Raw genomic sequence first — 15,397 nt, 5'->3', positions numbered from 1 at the left:
TAATGTATTATATATTTAAATTCATGAAAACATAATTATCCTGACTAGATACAGTAGGAGAAAAACTTGTTGAATAGTGTGATCATCTTAAATTTAGATGATCACACTCTTTAAAGTAACCGATGTCCACTTTGTTAAGGCTGCTACTGAGTATGGATGGGTTATTAGACAACAGACCCCTGCACCCTCATTGTAGCTAGCAGGACAAATCCCACAGTAAATCCCAGTCGTCAGCTTCATTCCATGTTTGGTGCTAAGGTGTTTTGCCCACTGATCTTCAGTGGTTTATATACACTGACACTGTTGATGAGGATACAGTGTACAGATCTCTCACAGCAGTACTGACACATTTCTCCTCCAAATACTATAGTGCTATACATTATACTATATCTCTATGTCAAGGCCTATATAGTTTTTTCAAATTAGAGCACTTAAACACTTTTTATTTGCATGTCTTATATTATTTGTTTTGTTGTATTAATAAGCTTTAAAATATAGAGACAAAATGAACTCAGATACTGGATGACACTCATATTTGCAGATTCCTGCAAACTGTAATAACAGCCACTTTAGACTTTGCACCTTGGCCTGTGCTCAGAATACCCATTCTGGATATACACCAATGCTCCAGAATATGTTAAATTAATTTTTACAATCCAAGAAGGAAAAATATCCAATGCTCTCAACATCCAGCTGTTCATAACCCTTTTTTAAACAATTCACTTCAACATTGATACAGTGCCTCTATGGCTAAATCAGTGCACTGTTTGTATATGTACAGTGTATTATACATGTGTATAAAATTCATGCACATCCCATGTGTGTGTAATATGTCGTCTGCATGTGTGTGCAAGTGCTCTTCAAGAGAACTCCTCAGGTTGGGCGTTTGGAGGGCCACCATTTTGGTTTTTAACACTGCTACCGTTGCAGCCGGTGATGTCAGTGTGGCGGGACGTGACGTAGCTCTTCTTCCTCGAGGACAGGGAGTGCTTCCTCCCAGAGCTGCCACCTGCACCGCCATCACCCTCGGCTGGGTCGTATACAACCACCATGGTGGTATCCATTCGTGACAGCGTATACATGCTGCTCTGGCGTGTTGGGTGCAGCCGCGTGGAGCGTAGTTCCAACTCGTCATAGCTGGACACTTTGATGAACGGGCACCAACGAAACGCTCGCTTGAAGCCAGCTCGAAACCTGGTGTCATATTAGAGAAAAGAGAGAGGTAAAGTTGGCAAACAAAGGACAGCTAATTGCCAAGTGCATAGAAAATGACTCTTTTAACAGGGGTTAGGGTTCTTTATTAATATACATAAAATAACTGTATACTGTATTGACTCTTGAGGCTGTATGGAAGGTGGAAACAATTTTCCTGAAAAAGACAAATAAATAAATCTATCTAAGAAGAGTTTGTACTGTCTCTCTGGTTGCATGTCTAAATGTTTGTACAGTGATGAATAGGAGGCCAATTGGTGTTAAAGTGCAGTATTTATAGTGAGAGAACACAGCTGTAAACCAACTTCAGATCTTGGCTTTTAAACTATTTATTCCCTGATAGCCACACAGCTTTAGATAGTTGAAAGAACCATCTGTTTTTTAAGAACCATATTATTTCTCGCCATTGAGCAATGCCTCAGCAGTATCAGCAGAGCCAATTTTACAGGATGATGCCGTTTATTTGCAGATTGTTGTGATAGTTTCAAAAAAAGCCTTATTTTGCTGAGTCAGTTTGGAGACGCACTCACTAGGGCCAGTTGTTCCGTACCGTGCTGAAGCACGAATGCCCCCCCTCCCCTGTCCCCCGCTGGCCCGCACTCACACTACCTCGAACCCAAGTGCTCAAGCACGGTTGCCTCCGACACATATGTCATCATGTTGATTAGAGGGATTATTTGTTTACCAACACGGCGGATGCGCTTTTAACTGTTTGACCGGTTGTCATGGTTCTCTTGAAGTTTACTCAAAGCGATGTTAGCTAGCGATGTTTACAGACGCATGGTGCGTGATTGTTGCAGAAACGTGATGAAGAACGAACCCGAAGCGCGTTGAGCTCTTGCATGACCAAGTGTACCGTGCTCCAGCACACCTCTCCCAACCGTACCGGGCCAGGGAAGTGTACCGTACTCAAGCACGGCACACTTGCACTCACACTAGCAACAGAATCCGGACTTTAGGGGGCAAACGTGCTTGGGCACGGTACGAAACGCCTAGTGTGAGAGCCCCCTTAGACTAAAAGATAGAACATTGATGTACCAACAATAGGTCAACATAGGTTAAGATGTGAACTTATGTCAATTAGAAACTTCTTCTGAAGTTTTGTTCTGTGCTCGCTGTAGAGGGAAAGGAAGAGGGACATTGAACTATTCCAAGGGAGTGAATATGAACATCACATCCTTCTGGAAAATTTGCCCTTTACTTAGACATCATCAGTTACAGGCAAATGTGAAATTCAGGGACAGTCTTGTTTTTGTGCCTTCATGCCAGTGACAGTCAGAGCCAGAAATAATGTGTCTGTTCATCAGTTTGTCCATCTGTCCAGGGACATTTTTCATCACATTTGACACAAGCATTAATTTGAACTCGAGGATGTAGGCCTACTGATCAGATTTTGGTAGGTCAAGTTTACTGTGACCTTTGGCCAAAACTCAAGCTTTCTTAGAATGAAAGTTATCTCATAATTTAAAGCAGAAGTAAGCGATCCGGTCGTTTTGGCTAACTTCTTGTCAGCCGATGGAGTTAGCAGTCCCCGCCCTCGTCCCTACGTCACCACATTCACGCGCATCCCTTGGCTGCACACACAGAGAGGACCGCCCCTTTATGCCGTTCTCTCTCCTCATTGGATAAAGGTTGTAGGATACAAGGAATATAGGGATATATTCCCGCCGCTGCCGCAGCAGTCGCAGTGTTTTATTTTGAAAATTGACCGGATACTCTCGTTGTTTCATGTTTGACTTCCTGCCCAGCTTGACGCGATTGCTCGCGGCTCTCACACAAAATAGACCAGACGCTGCACGGCGCGAGCCGGCCGCGGAGGTGCACGCCGCGACACCACACCAGCGGTTAATATGGGCACAGAAAGTAAACTGGCTCCGCTTCTCGGCTGTTCGCGGCCCTTCCGCGTCCGGTGGACGTTCCGCGGCGCTATGCAGGCACTGCAGCCAAAGACGGTAAATAGAGTATCTTTGCTGCAGCCTGCATATCGAGCAGGTCATTACTGCTCGAATACGAACTTTTCCCCCCACATTCGAACGAATATTCGAATGTCGAATAAAAAGTGACAGCCCTACACTCTATAGAAGTGATTGCCGTCGGAAGATATAACTATTTTAGACTTATATTAACACAAATATTCTGCTTACTTCTGCTTTAACTAAAATTAAGTAAAAATGAAGTGATGACATTTTTAATCCAGGCGATCAATGGTCAATAATTTGACCCTTAAACATAATTAGACGATTAAACAGGCAGCAAGTTGTTAGAGTCTTTACATCAGGGGTCGGCAACCCTAGGCACGCGTGCCACGGTTGGCACGCGGCGGCATAATCATTGGCACGCCGGCACACCGCTACCAGCTCACGAGTCAGAGTTTGTTTTTTTTCCCCGGGCCTCTGCGCATTTTATTTTGAAAGGACAGCTGGAGCGAGACAAGGGAGGGGGAGGGAGGCAGAGGCTACGCTGCCTCCCTTGGCGTAACTCTACTAAGTGTGAGTGGCACGTACGTTCACGTTGCTTTCATGAATTGTAAACACAGACGGCTCCCTCTGATTTGGCGTCCAGCAGTTTAGCGGCTAATTCAACTGCAGTGGTGGTGGATAACTGTACCAGAGAGGACAACTCAATGAGCTTCATTTGAGGAATAAACAGCAGCTTTTACCTGACGGGCGACCAACGCCTGAGCTACGGTAGCTAACAACTAGCAGGTTTTACGTAGTTACTTTCTCTCTCTCCCTCCCTCCCTCTCTTTCTTACACAGGCACACACACTGCAGGTTGTCTGTCAATCTGTTGTAAACCTTGTAATAATAGCCTGTTGAGTACAGTTAACATTATTGTTGCTTCGGTTTGAGTGTGGATTCATTCTTAACGGTTTGTTGTGTAATGTGAGTGGTGGTCCTGGTCCATTGTCGTGATCCTGTTATTGATGAGTTGTGTTTTAATAACAGCTGATCTGTGTAAGTTACTGTAACGTTAGATGGCGTGGATTGTGATGAGAAGGTGTTGCACACATTTTGCAAACCATTGTGCAAAACCTGTTTGTTGTGACTTTCTTGCGTGATAAGCTGATTTGCCGAATACCCCCGTCCCCCCCGTCGTCTGTGATCGTCTGCCTCCCCTGTCCTAGAGCTCACCGCACGTCACTGGTGGAATCGAACCCAGGGTCGCTACTGCGGGGAATGCAAGACGCCTGCGGCTCTGCGTATTTAATCAGAGATTCAATCAAGTGTTTCAGTGACGGTGAGCGGCCTGACGCTGCGTCATTAATGCCGCCGCTGCTTTATTGTTGGGCCAGACGCACTGTTACCGTACCGACGAGCTACGTGTCCCCTTTTAATCTCCTCTCCTTCAGCCTCACGTTCTCACACCAGCTGTTCTGTTATCAATAAACCTGACGATGACGCTGCAACCCAACTACACAGCTGTTAAATGATTGGCTGCTTGTTTGTCACTCAGTGTCCAGATTGTCCAGCCAGGTCTGTGAAATGTTGTGACTGTTTCATTCTGACTGATATTCTGGATGCACTGTAGTCTCTGTTTCAGCATTTTCCTTCCACTGCAATATAATATAATAGGCTAAGTTTTTGAAAAGCAGTGTTGTGAATAATGAGAAAATATCTTCAAAATATGATTAGATGTGGGCTATATTAAATGATTTTATCTATCCATATATACAAAAACAACATAACTGGGTCGGGCATGTTGTTTTTGTATTTTGTGTCACATTGTTTTATTGTAGTGGCACACTCATTGACAAGAAAATTTCAAATTGGCACTCCATGTCACAAAGGTTGCCTACCCCTGCTTTACATAAACAATCAATACATGTAACTTGCTTCACATTCTCAAATATAGGTTATTTATCAAATGATGCAATATAATAATACAATTAATACCTCTTCTGTCTCCTCTTTCAGTGACAGTGTTTTTTGCGAGTATTTGACAAGTGTTTTTCAGCTTGTCAACACTACCCACCTGCTGTTGAGGCAGCAGTAGATAATGGGGTTGTACATGGTGGAGCTCATGGCCAACCACAGCACTGACAGGTAAACCTGCTGGATGTACTTCCACCTGCTCAAAGGCTTGTTAAGACCCGTCACAATGAAGTAAACATGATACGGAAGCCAACAGAGGGCAAAGGTCACCACTACGATGATCATCATCTTCACCACCTGCAGGGCAGAGAGAGAGAGAGAGAGAGAGGGAGTGAACGATGATGAGAAACATTCACAGGCTGTCAGTGTATTCACCTGAAAGCATTCACAGAGGCTTAACGAAAGATGGCTGAGCGTTGGCCAGGGAAGATTATATAGTAAAGAAAAAACACATCTGACAACCCTCTGTCACTTTCTGAAAATAATGAATATCCGTAGGGAAGAATGTAGTGCATGCAATTTCAGTCCATTTACGAACTGGAGCATTTTGGTAGCACCTGGCACTGCGGGCAACAGAGAGATACATTATTATGAGACTGTAATGGAAGGGAAGCAGGAGGACATGGTGTTGTTCCAAAGATGTTACAGCGGGGCCACATCTGACTAAAAACCAGATGGACAAAACATGGATGCATGTTGCCAGAAAATATTTAAGCATCGCTGCAACATTATGTCTAAACCAGGGGTGTCAAACTAATTTTAGTTCTGGGGCCACATACAGCCCAATTTGTATTTCCCTTTGTACTTTGTGCAAAGTACATTATTAAAGGGACAACGAGGAGTTTTGGAAAGCGAAGTGTTTTCACACTACATTTACCATGAGCCTCCACACGCACAGTGAAATTCTTGGACCGGCGCAAGACGGACGTCTTGCCAAGAATGTGAACAAGTGTGGGTAATGTAGATTCATCCACATTAATATGAGACTTTTTTATAACCAAATACAAACTCCTCGTTGTCCCTTTAACATGTTTACAGTTTATGAATTATCCTTTTTACAAAACATCATGAACATACATGTAATTTTAACTAGGTCTGGGCGATATGGACCAAAAGTAATATCGTGATTTTTTAACTGAATGACGATATAGGACGTGTTTCTGTTTACGATTAATGTCGGTGCCACGTTTACACTACGCAATGAGCCGCCGCTGTTGTTGTGTTGTGGTGAATACGCAAGAGTCGGCTGCTCTGTGTCTCTTGTTGTCCGCTGCAACTTTGTGAGGGAGGGGCGGGGGAAGAGGAGAAGTGGCGCTCTATACATATATGGCTTAACATTTGGCGACGACTAGTCCCACGGGCCAGATTGGACCCTCTGGTGGGCCGGTACCGGCCTGCGGGCCGTACGTTTGACACCCCTGGTCTAAAGAAACTACAGCATATGTATATTGTAAATTCTCAAATAAAAGCCAAGTCTCAAATAGATGCTGGTCTCCTTTACTGGAGACCGGCGTCCTAGATCTTCAAATCATCCCTCAAGACCCACCTCTTCACCATGGCCTTTCCCCATCACTCTTAGTTCAGTCTGTATTTAGCCTTCCTCTTGTCTGTTTATTGTTTCCTCCCTCTTTCCTTTAATCTGTTTCCTTAGTTCAGCAGTTGAAGTAAATGAAAGCCTGGACTTCTATTTGAGAATTAGATAAAAACGTGTCCTATATTTTCCAAAGTGTACAAACAAAAAAGATTAAGGTTAAAAGATATTTTAATTATATATTCAGCAGAATTAGAATCACAATTGCAGATCTTATTAGACCATGACTGTAGCCACAATTTAAAAATGTAATTTTCCATCTAAACAAAATAGTGTTAGCTCAGTGAAAGTGGTGATGTTATCATTTAATCCACCATATTGCCAGGTGATTATTATTTAAATTGTCAATTGTTCTGCTGTATCTATGGTATAGCTAAGGTAGGGAGATTTAATAATTATGGTAACAGTAATTGCAGGCTTGTGTCAGGGTTTGAATGCTGACCTGCTGCTCCACACCTATTGAGAAACCCATGCACCATACCTTAAATATTATCTTGTACACTACTACTCCTGTTGGTTTTGAATATAAATTCTGAGGTGCAGATTCATCTGATAAATATGTTTTTAACAATTTAAAACCCTCAATTTATTTTCCAATTTCTCTTTAAAGTGAGCTGAATGAACTGCTGGAGCTTGTCTTTGGGTGGTAACTGGGAACATGATCTGTAATGCTGCATGACCTCTCAGAGGCAGCTGGAGAGAAACGCTACCAGAGACAAAACAGACATCATTGCATCCCCCCTGAAATCTAAACAGCTGTCCTGGCACCCAGGTTTTTTTGAGTCGATGTTTCAAAGATGTTAAGGCATAACATGTAAACTGTCCAAGCTGCTAAAAAGTGGTGAGCTGTTCAGGTAGCATTTTCATTTTATGTCAACTGGGATGTTAAATTTAGACTCAGTTCCTGTAATTGAGAAGTATTTGAAAGTGATATGAGAAGACAAAAAACTGTTATATGGTGCAGCACAAGTGATTTTTGTACCAACGAACCCTCATTGTGTCACAGTAACCTGCAGCAGAGTGCTCAGAAGGGAAGGTGAAGGGTTCAGTGTTATTCTTGATTTAAAGTACACTCTTGTTTGGTTGCAAATATATGGTTTTCTTTTTCAAGGCCTGAACGAAACAGCTGGTTTGTAAAGTTGTGGCAAATGTCACTCAAACAGCGGAAAATTGTGTGGTTAGGGACTATTTCCAGCAGCGCTGTAATGCACATTTGGCTTTGGCATTGGATATGTAGACAATTTTTGTTAGTGGGATCAATTCATATGACTGATACCAAGTGTTGTTAAACTCTTTAGTTTCTTGTCAATTCACTTTCTTAATGTATGTTGCATAAAAGACGTCAAGATTCTCAATAGGCTGCTCTTAGGTTTTTATCCATATTTGGACTGCCAGAGATTTCAATACAATCCATTTATCCTATATGTACACACATGATATGAAGCTGGATCCTGAAACATTTAAAGTATGTGTCTGGTTTACCACAGTCCCCAACTTGATACCTATTGTTTTGACATTTAACAACTTCACATATCGATCAAGTGTAATTACTAGGGCCGGGACTTTAACGCATTAATTACGATTAATTAACTACACAAAAATTAACGCGTTAAAAAAATTAACGCATTTAATCGCACTTATTAAAAAATAATTATTATTATTTATTTTTTTTCAAATTTTTTTATTTTTTTTTCTCATGTGTGTCTACGTGCGGTGCGCCCGCATGCGAGAGAGGCGGCAGTTTGAGAGGCTGACTGGCAGAGATGAGAGCTGGTGAAACGCTAGCATGGTTATTTAAAACACCATCTCTGATCTCTGCCTGCACATAGATACACAGACACGGGCGCACGCTAAATGCGCTATATCGCGCTAATTGCTCAGCTGCAGCGCTATATCTATGACCTGTCACTGTCACAGGTGCAGCTCATCTCATTATGATAGGACTTCACCCTCAGAGCTGTCTGTCTTCAGACTGTCCTGACCTGTCCCTGAACATCACACAGGGACAACATGGAGCTGTGTGATTGGTTACTGACTTTTATTAATGTTTACATCAGGCTGAGTTCAACAAATCAGTTTATGCTTCTGTGATTTAAGTAGCCTAGTTAAATACTACAGTAATCATCATAGTGTATTGGAAGGAAAGACCATTTAATCTGTATGTATCAAATATCGATTAATGAATTAATCGAAAATTTGCATCCCTAGTCTGTTGGTCTTGGTTAAAGCAGAAGTAAGTGATATATTTATGTTAATATAAGTCTTAAATAGTTATATCTTCCGACAGCAATCACTTCTATAGAGTGTTTGGTCTGAAACATGGGTCTCCCAGTCACTCTGCTCTGCTCTGAGCCGAGGAGAAAACATTTATCGTATCCTACAGTTTTTATCCAATGAGGAGAGAGAACGGCATGCAGGGCTGTGTGTGCAGCCAAGGAACGCCGTGAATGTGGCGACGTAGGGACGAGGACTGTTATGGTGCGTTCAAGGAAACTCGTATTTTTCCGACCGTGAAGTGGTACCAGTTCGATCTGGTACGAGTTCACCGGTCGGAAGTTACGAGTGGCCGTTATAGTGACTTTCACAGGTAAAACAGGTCGGAAAAACACGAGTGGGTTGCCTGGAACGCTACAAAGTCGTAAGTTGTGACTTGAAGCTGTAATTTACGATTTCAAAAGCCTGCCTGGAACACAGCATTAGCGAAAACGACCGGACCACTTACTTCTGCTTTAAGTACCACCTTGAATGCTTAAGCTTATGTATTCAGTCATTCAATGGTATACTAAAATCCATGTGAAAAATCACTGTTCTCAGGTCAAATATTTATATGCGATTAAAATGCAATTAAGTGCGATTAATTAATTACAAAGCCTCTGATTAATTCGATTAATTTTTTTAATCGAGTCCCAGCCCTATTACTCTACATAGGTTTTAAGCAGCACTGAGCACCCTCAGAATGGTATAATATTTTTTTCTTAACAACATTTTGGAATGATACAAGTTGAGAATAAAATCAACGAATCATCAACTATTCGGGGTCACCCCATACTTTATCAGGTCGCTAAAGGTAGCTAAATCAGGTAGCTAAGTAACACACACATGGTTCAGTGTAGTCCTGAAAATGTCAGCCAAGCAAGAACATGCACCTTTTTCCAAGGAAAGTCAGTCCACAGGGTCTTGGATAGGTGTGACAGGAAGACACAATCCATAGTCTCTTCCTCGCACAGCAACATAAACTAAATTGAAAGTATATCCTGTAAAGCATAGAACCTCCTATGCTTCAGGAGCTGAGCTCATGCAGTGGTTTATAAACATTGTGCGAGCCTCTTAAGGGCTGGGAGCGTATCTAAATAAATACTGAGATGTAGAAAATCCGGACCTCTCAGCTGTCCATTTCTTTTTACCATGGGGGATAAGAGGAATGTCAAAGCACATATTTTAAAGCAGAAGTAAGCAATCCGGTCGTTTTGGCTAACTTCGTTAGTTAGCAGCCCCCGCCCTCGTCATGAATCTATTGGTCCTCGTCCCTACGTCACCACATTCACGCGCAACCCTTGGCTGCACACACAGCCCTTCATGCCGTTCTCTCTCCTCATTGGATAAAGGTTGTAGGATACAAGTATACAAGACGTTTTCTCCTCGGCTTACAGCAGAGCAGAGTGACTGACAGACCCGTGTTTCGGACCAAACACTCTATGTAAGTGATTGCCGTCGGAAGATATAACTATTTAAGACTTATATTAACACAAATATTCCGCTTACTTCTGCTTTAACTCTAACCCATTATTCAGTTTAAATAGATGGGTTGGGGAAAATGACTGAGTAAAATCAAACAGTGGAACAGTAATAAGCTGCAAACAGAAGTCATTAGTCACAATGATTAGAGCAGATGAATTATTTAATGATCAATGTTGTTCATAAAATAAATCATTTCACTGAAATTATTATAAGTTTGGACTTTTCAACTAAAGTTTTTATATAGACCTTGAATTAAAAAAAATTTTCTCTTTCTTTTTCACCAAGGATTCCACAGTGGATGGCAATACTTGAGTGAATATGAGCAAGAACTAATAGATTATGGAGATAATATGTAATTTTAAAATTTTAAAATCTTGTTAAAGACAAGTGGGAATGTCCCCCTATGATCAGGATGTTGTTCCTTAGATGTTGAGGTTGTGTGGGCGGTTAAGCAGTGGAAATGGTGGAGAGATTAGAAGCCTCATCCCCTTAATCTTTTTTTAATGAATTGATTAAAAAGTCCTAACATTTTGAATGGGTAGCTTTTAGAAACTGGATAAAAGATGCACTGATCACTGAACTAATGGTCTGACTTGCCATAAAAGCCAAACAGATACAAGATGTGAATGTTCTGCTTATTTACAATGATAATGAGAGCTAAGCGCAAAACATATTAAATCACATTATTATCATAAATGAATCTTACAGGCCTGATGACTAAAGATGCACTGCAGTGCATGACACTACGCTTGCACAAAGAGATAGGAACACGCCCTCAATACAACGCAACTCCTGCTGTTAAATTGCATCACTCTTTTCCAGGAAAACTTTGTCTTGATTATTAAACAGCTCTTTTTCAGACACAAAGCTTTCAATATTCTGCTACAACGCACTGTTTTATAAAGTAATCATCAGTCACGACTTTTCAAATTGCTCAGGTCATCTGGTGCTGGCCCTAAAATATCAAGAGTCATCTCCAAACTTGGAGAAGCAGCTTTTTGTTCTCACGCTCCTGTGAGCTGGAACTGCCTGCCAGAAGATTTTAAATGTGCTCCTTCAATTTATTTTCTCCAAACACAACATAAAAGCTTCTTATTGAAGGTGACAGGCGCCTGTTGACCAGAATTCTAGTTTTTTGTCTCTTTCCACATGCATTATTTATTTTCTGTACATGTGTATTTTATGGCGTTCTGAAAGATTGCACTACCTGAATGAAACACTTTATTCTGACAACATGCTACACACACACACACAGAATAGCATTCATGTTCTATATTGTTAGTATAATAAAATAGAATCGAAGAAAATTTGAGTCTTGGGAAAAATTCAACTGAAGGCTATCCCCTGAGGTCAAATCCTGATCACTGCCTGTCTGTCAACAAAGCTACAGTGAGAAATAGCTCATCTTTTCAGCAAGGAAAATTGTGTAGATAATAGAAGAAACCATGGACAAATGGATGAATGCCTTCTGCTTGAATTTCTCTAGACTGCTACAATCTCGCTTTGAGTCTGATTAAATCACAACTCAACTGGCCTTAAGGATATACTGTATAAGTATTTTTTTTCAAACATATATCTTTAAAGAGGAACTAAGTGTAGTTTTGCTAACCCTCGTCCTGGCCATGTGCATTTGTTTACAATCAAGCCGGCGAGAAATCAATCAGTAGTTTTATATATGATGTTACAACATGTATATTTGTCTAGTTTAATCTGTCATAAACAAGATATTACGGGTTACGGGGTGCGTTTGTGTCGCAGTGCGCAGAGACGAGAGCTGGGACACCGGGGCGGCAGCGCTGATCTTGCAAAATTGTTTTTCAGCTAAGAGATTCAATAAATGACACGCACATGGAAGGCATAGGTCTCCATTCTCCCTCGTAACAAGTTAAGCTATTTATTAAACCATCACAGTTACTGCAAAACTGTTTAATTAAGGTAAAAATGTAGCATAGTTACCATAGGCGGCGCTATCAATAGGCTAGGGGAAGCTTAGCTTCCCCTAGATTGTCACAGAAAATAAAATAAAAATCATCACAAATAATAAAATGGAAAATTTAGATTTAGATTTAGAATTTTCGGTCGTATTTGACTGGTTACCTGCGTCATTACGTAGGTTTAAATGTGTCAGCATGTGTCAGGCAGCGGCCGTAGAAACCACTAGCCGTCTCGTTGTATTTCAGAGGAGAGGCAGCGAGTGTGGTGCGTTGCCTCTGTACGCCGAGGGAGGCTGAGGCTACGCAGCCTCTTAACGTAACTCTACTGAGTGTGAGCGACACGTACGTTCACGTTGCCTTCGTGAATTGTAAACAAACAGTCGCCCCCTCGGTTTTAGCTTCCAGCAGTCTAGCGGCTAATTCAACAGCAGTGATGGATAACTGTACCGGAGAGGCTGAATAACTGCATGAGCTTCATTTGAGGAATAAACGGCAGCTTTTACCTAACGGACCGACGCCTGAGCTACGGTAGCTAACAGCTAGCAGGTTACATACTTTCTCTTCCCTCCCTCTCTTTCTTTATACACTCACACACACAGTCTGTCATATCTGTTGTAAACCTTGTAATAACAGCTTGTTGAGTACAGTTAACACTATTGTTGCTTCGGTTTGAGTGTGGATTAATTGTTAACGGTTTGTTGTGTAATGTGAGTGGTGGTCATCGCGTCCTGATGAGTTGGGTTTTAATAACAGCTGATAACGTGTAGATGGCGTGGATTGTGATGAGAAGTGTTGCATATTTTAAGACTTATCTGTGCAAACCATTGTGCAAAACCTGTTTGTTGTGACTTTTTGCGTGATAAGATGATTTGCCGAATTATTCTTCCATTCCTGCAGCCTTTTGTCTCAATGTTAACGATGGCAAAATGTCCAGATATTTTATTACTTTATGAAAATAAATGTCTGTGAGTTAAAAAGATGTGGGCTACGCATTTCTGATTTGATTTGGCTTTTCGTGCATTTGGACACATAAGTAACAGGAGAGAGAGAGAGAGAGAGAGAGAGAGAGAGAGAGAGAGAGAGAGAGAGAGAGAGAGAGAGAGAGAGAGAGAGAGGTCCACTGGGTGAGCTAGATTAACTTTTAACGGGAGAGAGAGCGGCGCTTGATTGCACTTGATATGCCTCTTTTAACATGTGAAACATCTGCCTAATTATAATTAGAAAGAATGTAAATCAGTTATAATAATGACAATTTCACACTTTGGTATTCTGTACCCTACCTTCTCCCTCAAGAGTGTCTAGTTTGTTTTGTCCTGTGGGCCTGAGAAGTCATTATCGCACTCTCCAAGTCCTTGTCTGATGTGGATGTAGTTCTTTGGAAGACAAAGAAATGAGGAGAGGCCTAACTGTTGAGAGATCCACATGAATACACATCATGCATCTAAAACATCCAGCAATGGTCTGCTAGTGAACAGACTGGCAACCAGAAAGGATCTACAAAAAAAGAAGCTCTTTTTGAACTTATTTCACCTAAACTTAGAAACTATGTTCAAATCAAAGAAGATTATTGTACGGAACCATTATTTGATGTTAATTTGGGGAGGAGACGGAGGTCCCTGTGTGCACAACTGAGATTTGGCACTTTTGTCTTTAGCAATTGAAGTAGGGAGGTACAAGGGTATACCAGAAGAGCAGTGATTGTGTGTTTTGTGTGACCTTGGCACTGTTGAAGATGAGTTGCATTTTCTGTTTCATTGCCCTCTGTATGATAAATTGAGACATTCCATGTATGAGAAAGCCCATGATGAAGAACCCAGACTTATTCTGGATGTCTGAACATGATATACTGTGTTGGTTTTTTAAAGAGGAGATTTATGCTCTAGCTAGATTCACTGACGGAGCTTGGAAATTGAGACAGGGAGGATTATACTGTATATCCCATATAAATGTTTTGTTGTTTTTTTTTGTTTGTTTGTTTCATTTTGTAATTCTCTTTTTCCCTCCTCTAGAACGACACGCTAGCTATTCTTGAATGTATGTATTTATATTTAGTGTCTTACAGTATAAGCCCATGTGGGCTGGGCACAAATGAAAATGTGCATGACACTTAAATAAAAATAATCCATATCTATCAAACATAACTTGCTGGCTTTAAAGGCTGTTGTGTGTGTAGTGGATTAGAAAATATGAGAAGGGTATATTGGAAAGATTAGGCTACTTTCTTGGTTGCTATAAGGCTTGCACTGATTATAAAGCCAGAATTTGTTTGTTTTAAAAATAGTTTGTCTATCAGAGATTATCAACACTCTATGCAATTAGTGGGGAAAACACAATAAGCTAAATGAAAGGAGAATAAAAGTCAATAAAAGCGACATCAGCTTTCATTTAGTCAAAACACTATAATACATGACAGAATAGGAGAAGTTACATTAAAAAAATCAGTGCACAGTTGAATACAGATTTTTGTGTGACTATATCCGTATGCAATTTCAGACAATCTTGGGTGGTTTTCTTATTAGGTTGGACTCGAAAATCCAGAGTAAATGGGCACAGACAGAGCAGAGAGAATAAGAGATGAGTGAAGAGCAAATAAAGGAAATTTACATACGGCATACCAGACCTCAAAGGGGTGATGTGTTATCTCTTTGTACCACTTTGATGTGTCATGATTGCTATTCTACAAAGGCCAGCAAGGACAAAATCAAATGTCTTATAACAAGAATTGTAATGGTAATCGTATCGTGACCAACAGTCCCATGGAGCAGGATCACTGGTGCTCAGATATAAACGGCAACAGGAAATGTAATATAACCATGAAAGTTACGAGGTCTGTGCAGAGACTCGTGATCGTTTTACATGTGCTGTTAGATCCCAGAGTCCTGTTGAAAAAAAAACGTGTGGGAGATTTTGAAGGAAAAGGATAGATCTCTCACTGTTGGCAGAAAACTGGCCACCAAGATAATTCCACACAAACCCCAACCTACACAAAATAATCCCACACTAACCCTTATTTACACAAAATAAATCCTCAATCTGGAGACACCCAAT

At 41.0% G+C, this 15,397-nt stretch overlaps 1 protein-coding gene across 1 annotated transcript in view; it reads right to left on the bottom strand.

Annotated features, from left to right (window-relative positions):
• Nucleotides 1–860: 860 nt before the first annotated feature.
• Nucleotides 861–15,397, bottom strand: part of tacr3a (tachykinin receptor 3a) — a gene marked incomplete at both ends in the record, with an annotated part of 28,644 nt that continues 14,107 nt past the window's right edge. Inside the window, 2 exons of the mRNA XM_083983404.1 lie at nt 861–1,194; nt 5,187–5,383. Coding sequence (XP_083839530.1) covers nt 861–1,194; nt 5,187–5,383 — 531 coding nt within the window. The remainder of the gene's footprint in view (nt 1,195–5,186; nt 5,384–15,397) is intronic.

Source organism: Trachurus trachurus (assembly GCF_905171665.1).
Source record: "Trachurus trachurus genome assembly, chromosome: 1".
Classification (NCBI taxonomy): Eukaryota; Metazoa; Chordata; class Actinopteri; order Carangiformes; family Carangidae; genus Trachurus; species Trachurus trachurus.
Note: the sequence above shows the minus strand (reverse complement) of the source record. Positions and strands in the feature narration are given on the sequence as shown.